The 13552-nt window shown below is 34.1% G+C and overlaps 1 protein-coding gene across 4 annotated transcripts in view; it reads right to left on the bottom strand.

The window, feature by feature from the left end:
• Phkb (phosphorylase kinase regulatory subunit beta) overlaps positions 1 to 13552 on the bottom strand; it is a 233980-nt gene that overhangs the window by 114815 nt on the left and 105613 nt on the right. For all 4 annotated transcript variants that reach the window (XM_071604776.1, XM_071604779.1, XM_027939134.2 and 1 more), the window contains one exon: positions 12735 to 12798. In XM_071604776.1, coding sequence (XP_071460877.1) covers positions 12735 to 12798 — 64 coding nt within the window. The remainder of the gene's footprint in view (positions 1 to 12734; positions 12799 to 13552) is intronic.

The raw sequence follows: 13552 nt of genomic DNA, 5'->3' as shown, positions 1-13552 counted from the left end.
ATTCCCCCTGTACACCATTGTAATGGCAATAGGTGTATAAACGGTCAATTTTTGCTTCCTGCTCCAAGAGTTTTTTCCAGTAGCTCCTTTCAAAATACAGCCTTCTCTTCTTTACAGAAGATGCTGCTCACATACTAGTAAAGGAATTTTCAAAGTAAAGAGGAGGATAAATCTGATCATTAAATCTCAGAACAGCAAAGCTGAGACTCAAAATCAGGAATCACAAAACTGTTGCTTACTATGTCCATGACATTTGATAATATATTCTGACTTGTTTATTAAATGTGATTATTTGAACACTGCCAAATATGACTTAAAATATTTAAATATATTTGTCACTGTATTTATTAAGAACATATTTGAGACCCTGATGAAGTATCCCTAATGGAGGATTACATTAGTATGTATCTAAATGTAGCTGACCCCAAATCAGCTTTTATTACAAATTCATCATTATAGAAATTAGGTTTGAAGGATATGGACAATAGGCCCCAGGGAACTTCCCTTATCTAAAACTGTTCCCCTACCCGCTTTCCTGCCAGGTTTGTAGGGGGATGTCTGTGGTAAATTGGAACTTTTGTCATTGCAGTGGGATAAAATAAAAGCCTAGACCTTAGTCATAGGAAAGGTAGGAAGGGAAAATGGGGAGAACACAGAAGGGACTTGCACCTGGCCCTCACCTATACCTGAACTGGCTGTCCCTGGTACAACAGGCCTCAAAGAACTTCCCTTATCTATGACTGTTCCCCTACCAGCCCTAAATGAGCCTACAACCGAAATTCCTCCCGTGACCTGGCCCTGCTAAACCCTATAAAACTCAGTCAACTTGCTGTAGCCATTGCCATTTTCTCTCTCAAAAATGTGCCCCTCGGTTACTTAATAAAGCTCTGCTGATTGTTGAGGTCTGTCTCCATTTCTTTTTCTTTTTGTATTCTTCATTTCCTTTTTTAAAAAAAATATTTATTAATTTATTTTAGTTTTTTTAAGTGGACACAATATCTTTATTTTATTTTTACGTGGTGCTAAGAATCTAACCCAGTGCCTCACACATGCTACGCGAGCACGCTACCACTTAAACCACACCCCCAGCCCCTGCATTTGCTTTTAAGGTCCTCTTATCACATTTGATTCCTAGACAGTGACTCAAAGAAAAATGTAACAGTGGTCCACTTAACCTTTTAAATATAGTCCTCCTTGCTCTGAGGCTTATTTTTAAAAGGATATGTATTTTCTCTCTTCTCCCCTCTCCCCACTCTCTAACAAGATTAGGGAGACAGTGCTATCTTTCTGCCACTAGTTAATTATCCTTGAACAACACCCACCACAGGTAGGAACTATCTGCCAGAGAACCTAAGAAGTGAATATCCAACATACCATCAGGGCACCCAGAGCACACCTGGAAGGCAACCCTTGAAGAGTTTGTTGGGCAGAATCACAGCCTCTGGGACAGAAGTCCCTTGTGTTTTTTTCTTTGCTAGCAAAGCTATAAACCTTCTTTTTCCTTTTTTTCAAAACCATGTCCTCATTATTAAATTGGTATAAATTGGCATTGGGGACAAGGACCAAGATTTGGTAACAAACATAGTTTGAGAATGTAGATTTAAATAGTGTTTTTTTTTTTCCCCCCCCTTGAATAAGAAGGAAAGTGATTATTGGGGAAAAAAAAAACTAAAAGTTTTTTAAAAATAAGAGTTCTCAAAGAAAACACAGGGGAGGATTTCAAGATGGAAGAACAGAGGAGGTTGCTTACCTGGCTGCTCTGTGGAGTGAAACCAAGAAAGCAGACAGGCAGCTTCTCAGCAAGGTGGGTGAACATTAAACAAACAAACAAAAAAGCAGGGGGACTTTACTGGAATTTAAAATTGGACATTAAAGCAGATCAGGGACTCAGTAGGTTGGATATAATAAAATAAGGAAGAAATCCCCAGGGGCACAGCCAATGTCACAATCAGGCCAGAAGCACCAACCAGAGCAGCCCCTCTATGAGCACGGTGGAGGGATAAGGGAATTAAAGGAACCTGAATTTTTTTTTTTTTAGAGAGAGAGAATTTTTAATATTTAGTTTTTAGTTTTCGGCGGACACAACATCTTCGTTTGTACGTGGTGCTGAGGCTCGAACCTGGGCTGCACGCATGCCAGGCAAGCGCGCTACCACTTGAGCCACATCCCCAACCCGGAACCCGCATTTTAGGGAGGCCTGAGGTGTGTCTAGGTACAGAGCATTTAGAGATCAAGGACACTGCCTCATAAACATGAAAGATGCGCTGCACAATATCCATGTGCAGGGATAGAAGCCACCATCTCTCCAGGTGCCAGGCAGGGGACAAAGGCAGGAACCATTTTGCAGCCACTGTGCAGAGGCCAGCAGCTGAGAGGGCTAATTCCTGGCAAACTTAAGATGGCCCTAAATACAGGCCCAGTAAACATACAAAGCATGACACAGAGTGTGCTTAAGTGACCAGGAAAGAATCAAACATGGAGAAAGGTTTACACAGGGAACAACTGGTTGTGGAAACCCATCCGTTCTATCCCACTCCTCAAATTCGAATGCTTGCAGGTTTCACAGGTAGAGACACTTCTGGCCTGGAATTTGGAAGGGTGGGGGGTAGGAGAGATTGGAGACTAAACCCGAAAGGGATCTGAAAGTGACATAGGGGACTAAGAATTGGGCCTCCCAACACATGAGTGGAACCCAGGGCAGATCTGTGGGGTACAGTCTTCTAGCGTGGATCAAAAAGTACTGGCCCCTGGAGGTAAGCTGTTTTTAAATCTCCAGAACAACTGGCATTCAGCAAAGAGGCTGGAGCCCTTCTATCCAGCGGGTAAAGCATCATGATCCAGTCAACCCTACCTAAAACTGCTGAGAAGAAAAACTGAGACTCTTTTGAACTCCAACGGAAATTCTATCAGAACTTTAACTTTTATCAAGATTAAAAAAAATTATTTTCTCTGTTTAATTCTTACCTTAATATGGTATATGAGCATTTATACATATTTATATTTTTTCCTCATTTCTAGCATTTTTTAAGCCAGTTATTTTTCATGGATGAATTTTTTGTGCACTAGAATGTTAGAATAATATATTTTTGTTTTGTTTTCTATTATTTTATTTTTATTTGTAATTTCTTTAAATTTTTACTTTACATGTATATTTTTTTCCTGTTTCCATTGACTCTCTCATTTTTTCTGTTAACAGCCAATCTCAATTGTTCTCTCTCTCACGCTTCCTCTTTTATTTCTTCTTCTCTCCTCCTCCCTCATAATTATCACATCCTTTATCTCTTCTTTTCTCTCCCTGTCTGCCATTTGAAATTATAATCACAACTTGCTGTTTTTATTGTAGGCAACAACTGATCATATCACTTCTGTTTATTGTGATAATTAATATTGTAGACATCATAGTAGAAACTATTTGGTTTAATACTGTATATTGTTTGCATTGGTTGTTATTATTATTTGTCTCCCCCTAAATAATGAGGTACTGGAAACCTTCAGAGACACTATAAGTCCACAGAGTAGAAACTCTACTGCCTCATAACCATACTGTTAGATGAGTAGAGACAAAAACATGAAAAAGCAAAAGAACAAATTGCCCCAAACAAACCAATGTACATAGAATGTACATAGTTAAACTGATCTGTGAAGTAAAGGACAGTATAAGAAATGAGAGGTGGAGCTGGGGTTGTGGCTCAGAGGTCGAGCACTCGCCTAACATGTGTGAGGCACTGGGTTCGATCCTCAGCACCACATAAAAAAATAAATAAACAAAATAAAGGTATTATGTCCGTCTACAACTAAAAAAATAAAAATAATTAAAAAAAAATAAGAGGAAGTAAAACATCACTTCAATAAAGAGGCAGAGATTCTGACCAAAAAAAAAAAAAAAAACCAAAAACAACAACAACAAAACACACACACACACACACACACACTCACACACCCAAGAAGAAATCCTCAAAATTAAGGAAAAAATAAGCCAAATTAAATTAAAAATTCAATAGAAAGCATCACCAATAGACTAGATCATTTGGAAGAGATAACCTCAGGCAATGAAGAGAAAATACATAATCTTGAAAACAGAGTTGACCAAGGAAAGAAGATGGTAAGAAACCATGAACAAAAATTCCAAGAACTATGGGATAACATGAAATGACCAAATTTATGATTTATTGAAATTGATTCAGGTTCAGAGATACAAACCAAAGGAGTGCACAACTTTTTCAATGATATAATATCAGAAAATTTTTCCAAACCTAAAGAATGAAATGGAAAATCAATACAGGACCCAAATGCATCAAATTAGAATGATATTATAATGAAAATGCTTATGGTACAGAATACAGATTGAATTTTAAAGGCTGCAAGAGAAAAATATCAGATTATGTATGTGGGGAAACCAATTCAGATCTTAGCTGATTTGTCAACCCAGGCCCTCAAAGCTAGATCCTGGAATAACATACACCAAGCTCTGAAAGAAAATGGATGCTAAGCAGGAATCCTATATCCAGCAAAATTAAGCTCCAGATTTGAAGATTAAATAAAAACACTCCTTGAAAAATGAAAGTTAAAAGAATCTGTAGCTAGAAAGCCTATACTACAGAACATTCTCAACAAAATATTCCATGAAGACCAAAAAAAAAAAAGTGAAAACCAGCAATTGAAGAAACTACACTAAAGGAATAGTCAATCAAAGTAAACTAATTAAAATTAAAAGCTAGAAATAAGCCCAAGTGACCAGGAATACAAATCATATCTCAATGATAACCTTGAGCAGTAATGGCCTAAACTCATCGATGAAAACACACAGATTGGCAGATTGGATTAAAAAACAACACCCAACAATATGCTATCTCCAAGAAACTCATCTCTTTCTGTTACAAGTACTTTAAGACATCCAGACTAAAGGTGAAAGGATGGGATAAAATATATTACTCACATGGATTGCATAAACAAAAGCAGGAGTTTCTATCCTCCTATCAGATAAAGTGGACTTTAAACCAAAGATAATCAGAAGTGACAAAGAAGGCTACCATTTCATTCAGCTTAACAGAATTATATTATACATCAACAAGACATAACAATTATAAATAATTATGCCCCAAACAATGGAGTATCTACATACATCAAACAAACCCTTCAAGAATCAAATAGACCACAACACAATAACACTTGGTAACTTTTTTTTGTGGTCATGCTGGGGATTGAATCCAGGGCCTTGTGCATGCTAGGCAAGCACTCTATACCAACTGAGCCTATATCCCCAGACCAATACTTGATAACTTTAACATGCCTCTGTCACCACTGGATTTTGTTTTCCTCCAACAAAAACTAAATAAGGTATAGTAGTAAAAAATACAACTGATAATTCAGATATAACAGACATATATAGAATATTTCATCCATCAATGACTGAATACACCATCTTCTCAGCAGTACACAGATGTTTCTCTAATATAGACCATGTTCTGTAAGCTATCACATATGTTGGCATACAATTATAATATTACCTTAATATATTTTTAGCATTTGTAGGATTGATCATTCCCTTTCCATTGATATTAATTTTTGTGTTTTTACTTTTTCTTGATTAAACTTGTTTACATTTTATCAAATTTTAGAGAAGTTTAACATATTTCTGCTCTTACTCTTATTTTTCTTTCCTACTACATAATTTGAAAATAATTTGATTGTTATTCCAGCTTCTTTCTGTTACAAGTAATTTAAGTTATAAATGTCCATCTGAGTCGTGTTTCATCCCAGGGATCCTGATATTTTAAGCTTTTATTATCACTTAGTTCAAAGCTCTTTTTTTTTTTTTACACTTTTTTGTGCTTCTTCCTTGACCTCTAAGATATTTATAAGTGTGCCATTTAATTTTGAGAGAGTTGACATGTGGGGGTGGGGTTCTTTATATCTCAAGGTGATTGATTTCTAATGTAATAAACCATGAAAGAAACAGTCTGCACTACTTCAATTTTTTTTAAAAAAAGTAATAATAATGCTTGTATATTAATTTTATTAAATACATATATGTCAAAACTGATAAAATTGCACACTTCAAATATGTGCATTTTATGGTACGTCAATTTTACCTCAATAAAGCTATTGGGGGGAAAAAAGAAAACAGTTTGCAACTTATGGCAGAACACATCAAAGATCTGAGATTTCCCACACCAATAATTCACCTTCCAGATTCATTGTGAGTGGCTTTGGGTTAGTTCTTAGTTCTACCCTACTTTTGTGTGAACTAAGAAAAGCTAAGTCAACTCTCTGAGCATTCTTTTTAAGAAGGGATTTTCCATTTCCAAAGAACTTTGACACAAAGAAAAGATAGACTTTTTGAAAGCTTTCAATTAACTTAGCTAAAGACATAAGATCAGATCTTTCAAAACACTACATCAAAAATCTTTAGAAGTAAATATCCATACAATCTGAAATCCTCCAAGATGTGAGGAGGTTACATTGGGTTTTCACTTAAAAATATTTATCGTCAGTTCTTATCCCAGTAACTAATTTTTAATGAGAGCACAGCTCTTTTAATACATTAAACAACATTATAAAATGATTAAACACTCAATAAAAATCCCATGCAGTATTAAATGTGCTACTATTTAGCAGGCACATTATTTTAACAATTGTAAAAGTGGAAATACTAAGATTTTCAAAATTGGTTCTTGCTATGCTCCCCATCAGAAGAAAGGATGAAATGGAATTCATAAAACTAGGACACTGATACTATCCTATAAAAATGAAAGATGAAGAAGTTCTACTTTGCAACATGCAGTCACTAAAAGAATAAGACATTGTCTATATTTCCATCCAAAATTATCAAAGGGTCATTCATTTAGCAAACACTTGGTGCACAGACACATTGGAAAATGACATGACCTAAAGAAGATAAAAAATTAACACTGATTAGAGCACTTGTTCTCATCCTTGGATGCACTTTAGAATTCCTGAGCAGATTTGAAAACCCTAGTGTCACTGCCTCCTCCTACACATAAATCAGTATGTCTGGGTATAGGAATCAGTATTGCTTTTTAAATTCCTCAGGATTCCAATGCGAAGTCAACTCTGAGAAACTGGCTGTGAAACAATAATGATATTAAATTTTTAACTCATAATCACAATGATTAATAAAGCCTTCAGTTCTTTTAGAATTATAAGTCAATAACATATGAAAACTTCCTGGGAAAAGTAAAGTTTTAAAGCTACGTAGAATATGCACCAACATCACACCATGCAATTTCATCAAAGAAAAAAAAATACTAAACATAAAGAAGAGAGGCCTCAATACAAGACTAGTGGGTGGATTCAGTACTCCACTCTGACCAATAAATCTCATTCAGGGGGGGAAAAAAGTGAACAAAGAAATATCAGAGTTAAATACACTATAGATCAAATGGTTTTAACAGACATCTACAAAATATTCCATCCAATGTTTGAGGATCGATCATCAGCTCATGGAACTTTTTCCAAAATAGACCACATATTTCAACAGTAAGCAAATTTTAAAAAATTCAAAAAACTGAAATAGTTTCATTCCATTCTGATAAGATACAAGAAAGCAGAAATTAACAGCAAGGGAAATTACAGAAATCATACAAATACATGAATACTGAATAACACACTTGAAAGATAGTGGGTTACTGAAAAAAATAGGGTGGGGATAAAAAAATTTCCAAGAATCAACCAAAAATAGAAACAAAACATACCTATGGGATAAAGTGAAAGCAGTACTAAGAGGGAAATTTATAACAATGAGTGCTGACATTAAAAAACAAAATAAAAAAGAATCAGTTATAGGGGCACATGCCTGTAATCCTAGCTGCTCAGGAGTCTGAGGCAGGAGGATCTCAAGTTGAATGCCAGCCCTCAGCAACTTAGCAAAGCCCTAAGCAACTCAGTGAGAACCTGTCTCTAAAACACACACACACACACACACACACACACATACACGCACACAAGAAGCTGGGGATATATATACCTCAGTGATTGAGCACACCTGTGTTCAATCCCTAGTGTCAAAAAAAAAAAAAAAAAAGATAGAGATCTCAAATAAATAAACTAATAATACATTTCAAGATCTTAAAAAAATAAGGACAAACCAAACACCAAATAAGTAGAAGGAAAGAAATAATGAAGATCAGAGATAAAATAAAGATGAAAAGAATACAAAGAATCCACAGAATAAAGAGCTGGTTCTTTGAAAAGATAAATAAAATTGACAAAGCTTTAGTTAAATTAACCAAAGGAAAGATAGCGAATACTCAAATAAGTAAAATTAGAGGTGAAAAAGAAGTTAATACAATCTAGATACCAATGAAATTCAAAGGCTTATTAAGGGACATTTTGAAAAACTGCATGTCAATAAACTGGACTATCTAGAAAAAAATAGAAAGACTTCTGGACATATATTAACAAAATTGAACCAAGAGAATATAAAAATCCTAAATAAAGCAAAAAGAAGTAATGAGATAGAAGTGGTAATAAAAAGTCTCTCAATAAAGAAAGCTCAGAACCAGAAAGATTCACTACTGAATTTTACCAGATTTTTAAACACCAATGCACCTCAACTATTTCATCAGACAGAAAGGGAATGAATCTTCTCAAACTCATTCTATAAAGACAGTATTAACCTGCTACAAAATCTGATAACGACACAACAAAAAAGGAAAACTATACACCAATATCTTTGATAAATTAAGATCCAAATCTCCTCAATAAAATTATTGCAAGATGAATTCAATAGCACATTAAAAAGATAATGCAGCATGATCAAGCTGTATTCCAGGGATGCAAGGATGCTTTGTCATGAAAAAACCAATAAACATAATTCATCACCTAAACAGAATCAAAGATAAAAGCATTACATGATCATCTCCAATAAATACAGGAAAAAGCATTTAATAAAATTCAACATCCCTTTATGATAAAAGTCCTTGAATAAATTAGGCCTAGAAGGACCAAATCTCAACATGAAGTTTATTCATGATAAACCCATAGCAAACATCATACAGAATGGGGAAACACTGAGTTCCTCTAAGATCAAGAGACAAGGGTGTCCACTGTAACTACTCTGATTCAATATACTTCTGGAAACTTTAGCCAGAACAATCAGGAAAGAGAAAGAAATAAATGGCATATAAATTGACTGTTCGTTGACGATATGATTCTGTACTTAGAAAACCCTGCAGATTCCACCAAGACTCTTAGAACTCATAAACAAATTCAGCCAAGTAGCAGGATACAAAATCTTGGGCTGGGATTGTGGCTCTGTGGTAGAGTGCTTGCCTCACATGTGTGAGGCACTGGGTTTGATTCTCAGCACCACATATAAATAAATGATTAAAATAAAGGTCCATCTACAACTAAAAATAATTTTGTTTTAAAGTGTCTTTTCTATATACCAGTAATGAACTTGCTGAATAAAAAAAAAATCAAGAAAATAAATCCCATTTACAATAGCCTCAAAACAAAAACAAAAACAAACCTCCAAGGAATAAGCCTAATTAAGGAAGTAAAATATCATTACAATGAAAATTATAAAATATTAAAGAAAGAAAATGTAGAAAACACTAGAAGGTGGAAAGGACTGCCATGTTTATGTATTCTGATAATTAATATTGTTTAAAAAGTCCAACTATTCAAAGTGATTTACACATTCAGTGCAATCTCTATTCCAATACCAATGACATTCTTCACAGAACCAGACCACACAATCCTAAAATTTATGTGAGAACATGAAAGAGCCCAAAGGCCAAACCACTCTAGAGCAAAAAGAGTAAAGCTGAAGGCATCACAATGTGAGATTTCAACACATACTATAGAACGATAGTAACAAAAACAACATGGTATCAGCATAAAAAGAGACATGTAGACCAACAGAAAGAACAGTGGATCCAGAAAAAAATCCATGTATCTTCAGTCAATCAATTCTCCATACAGGTTTTAAGAACATGTTGGACAAAAGATAGTCTCTCAACTAATGGTGCTGGGAAAACTGGATACCCACATGCAGACATTGCAACTAAACCCCAATCTCTGATTCCATACAAAAATCAACTCAAAGTGAATAAAAAATCTTAATATTAAGATATGAAACTCTAAAACTACCAAAAGAAAAATGGGAAAAACCCTTCAAGATAATGGCATCAGCAACGATTTCCTGTCTGGACTTCTATAAGCACAAAAAACAAAAACAAAAGTTGATAAATGGGATACATCAGATTAAAAAATTTCTACACAACAAAAGAAACAGTGAAGAGACAAAGAGTGAAGAGACACATACTGGGACAAAATCTTTGCCTGGTAGGTCCTTATCTGAGAGTTGATTAACAAGCAGAATACATAAAATACTGAAAAGAAAAAAAAAAAAAAAAAAAAAAAAACAAGTAATTCAATAAAAAGTGGGAAAATAATCTGAATTGGTACTTCTCAAAAGAAAAAGTACAAATGACCATAAATATATGAAAAAGTGCTCAATATTTTTAGCCATCAGGAAAATTCAAATCAAAACTTGATGGAGATTCAATCTCACTCCAATCAGAATGGCTAATATTAAAATAATAAAAATGAATACTGGTAAGGATGTGGGGCTAAAGGAACCCTTATATACTGATGGTCAGAATATAAATTAGTACAACTACTATGGAAAACCATATGAAGGTTTCTCAACAAACTAAAACAACTATAATATGATCCAGCTATCCCACCTCTGGGTATATACAGGAAGGAAGTGATTCAGAATGCAAAGAAATACCTGTACTATTACAATAGCTAAGATATGGAATCAGCTTAGGTGCCTATCAATACATGAATGGATAAAGAAAATATGGCACATATACACAGTGGAATATTATGCAGCTATAAAGAAGAAAGAAATCCTTTAATCTGCAAGAAAATGGATAGAATTGGAGGACATCATGTTAAGCAAAATAAGCCAGACAGAGAAAGATAAGTATTGTATGTTTTCAATCATATGTGAAAACAATATTTTTAAAAAAAGATGAACTGAATAAAAGATAGACTATTAGGGAACAGGACAGGGACCTGGGGAAAGGTGGAAGACGGAAGGACATAATTAATGCACAATGGTATACATGTATGGAAATGTCACAGTAAAACTTTGTTAATTTGTATAAATAATATGTCTTATTTAAAAAGCCAGATAGAGTTAGTAAAGCTACCTTGTATGTATGTATACAGATGTGTATAAACAACCTGAAGATTTAGGTACTTCAAAGAAAGGAAATAATTTCAAAAAGAGCTGGCCATTCCTGGTTCACAGCAGTTTACTATTTGCTATGCCATGGAAAGCAGTCAAGCAAGACCTATATGTATTTTTTTCAGAATGCTGCTAGTCCACCTCTGATTTGATCCATGACTTTTCTCAGTACACTTGAAATACTCTACAGGACTTTCAATCAGATCTCTTCATTTCCTTTGTTTAGTGTTATTAATGGACTGTAGTTCATTAATAATAGCAATAAGAGATAACTGTTATTGAGGGTTTAGCACAGCTAAAGTTAATAGCTAATAGCTAAGTTAACTATTATTTGCATGTAAACCTTCTGAAATAGATCCTATTATCATATCTCTTACCTTTTTAGTTACAAAGAATACAGTAATGTCGTCTCCTAATTCTAATATAATGCTATTCTTTAATGTCATTATCTAGCCATCTGTCTATCCATCCATGTGAGAAGGAAATCCTGGGTCACCTCTTGGGCACAGACTATGTACCATTCTCCCAATTCTGTCTTTAGTCATTCCTCATACACTAGATATAACTACATCTCATTTTCCAGAGAAAGTTGGGGTGAAAAGAAAGCTTATATATCAAGGGAAGAGAACACAGGCAGTTGTGTTACCATACTATGACTTGAAACTTTCTTAAATTCAAGACTAGAGATTCATAGTATAATAATTGCCGTAACAAAACCCAAGGTGACTCTTTGGCACATCTGCATTAGCTTCCTAAAATATATTTTCGCTAAAGTAGCATTTCAATAACTTAGACTTAATTATATCAGTTGGAAACTTCACATTGCCTTGTCATTTTGGAAATCTATAAAAACTGCTAAAGAAAATTAGCCTATTTCTTGATCTGGAATAGTAATGTTTATTTCTACATTTTATTCCCTTCCACTGACAACTCAATCTGTGGTCAGTTGATTAGTTTTATGGTGCATAACTGGCTAAAGATCTTATAATCTAAGGTGACACTCAAGGATTCCCTTTAATCCCTAGAGAAAATGAGATATTAGACATATGATTATAGGCAGATGAAGGTGAAACTAGTATCAAAACTGCCTATTCTATGGCTGCATACATTACACATATTCCCCTCTGCATGAGAAATACATTTATATGCATTAAATTGAAACCTACATGAGAACTGACATGAAAAATAAATAATATATAATGCCAGAAATATTTTTAAAATGTGAAATCCCTAAGAAATGTCTAAGAGACTTGAGGGAAGCTATTGACACTAAACCAAGAAAATGAGAGAATTAATTTATCAAGAAATTTTTAAAAAATAAGGAATGGATTTTAGTGAGAAAACTAAAACTTAACTGGAAAATAATTTTCAAAGTAAAAGCTTTTCAAGCATGGGCTGGTACATAAATTTCATATATTTATTGATTATAAGGAAATGACTTAAGGAATAGCCAAATTAATTAAACATACAATTCAAATAATCAAAGACTTCTTATTATTTTTTTTACCTGGTTGCCAAAAAGGTTGAATCCATTAATTGCTTCTAGAGCTGCTTTTGCTAAACCAACAGAGCTAAAAGAGAAAAGGAAATACTTCATTACTCTGAAAAGTCTGGCTACAAAATAAGAACCATTACCTGATGAATATTCACAAGCAAGTTTCTTTATTAACAATTATAACAACTTCCATAAGAGAACATTGTCTAAGAGACACCTTTCTGACATTTCACTATTTTAATTTTTCTTTTTTATAGTTAGTGATCATCTGGGGAAAATATTTCTGGGTTCACCTTGACACAGACTATAGGCCATACTATTTATGGAAGTAGTTTAATTCTGGTTTCATTTCTATTCAAGAACTTGAAAAAAAGTGGTGAACTTTAGAGGAAGGTGTATTATGATGATATGTGCTGTAATTACCAGGTTGGGCATCATTAGTTCAGATCAATGTTACAGAGGTTTTTTAATGTCAATTCTAAACCTTAAAAAAGATTTTGCATGTCATACACTTATTACAGATTATGGTTTAATGTATTCCTTCAAATACTCATTTTCTAGGATCTAATAAGTCAGGCATTATTTTATGCTTATAGAATAAATGATCTCTCTACCTCTCATTTTTTGCTATTCTTCTCCTTGTAATAAAATAAGTACTATTTCCCTCAGTATCCTACTCCTTTGGCCACATACAATAGTGATAAAAAAAATAGGAAGACCCATTTCATTTAAAATATTATACTGTCATCTTATAAATATCTACCTTTAAAATTTTTAGATCAGCTGGGCACAATGGTGGTCACCTGTAATCCCAGAGGCTCGGGAGGCTG

This window comes from Marmota flaviventris, chromosome 18, assembly GCF_047511675.1.
Source record: "Marmota flaviventris isolate mMarFla1 chromosome 18, mMarFla1.hap1, whole genome shotgun sequence".
NCBI classification, from domain to species: domain Eukaryota; kingdom Metazoa; phylum Chordata; class Mammalia; order Rodentia; family Sciuridae; genus Marmota; species Marmota flaviventris.
The sequence above is the reverse complement of the archived record's forward strand: the minus strand, read 5'-3'. Positions and strand labels throughout refer to the sequence as shown.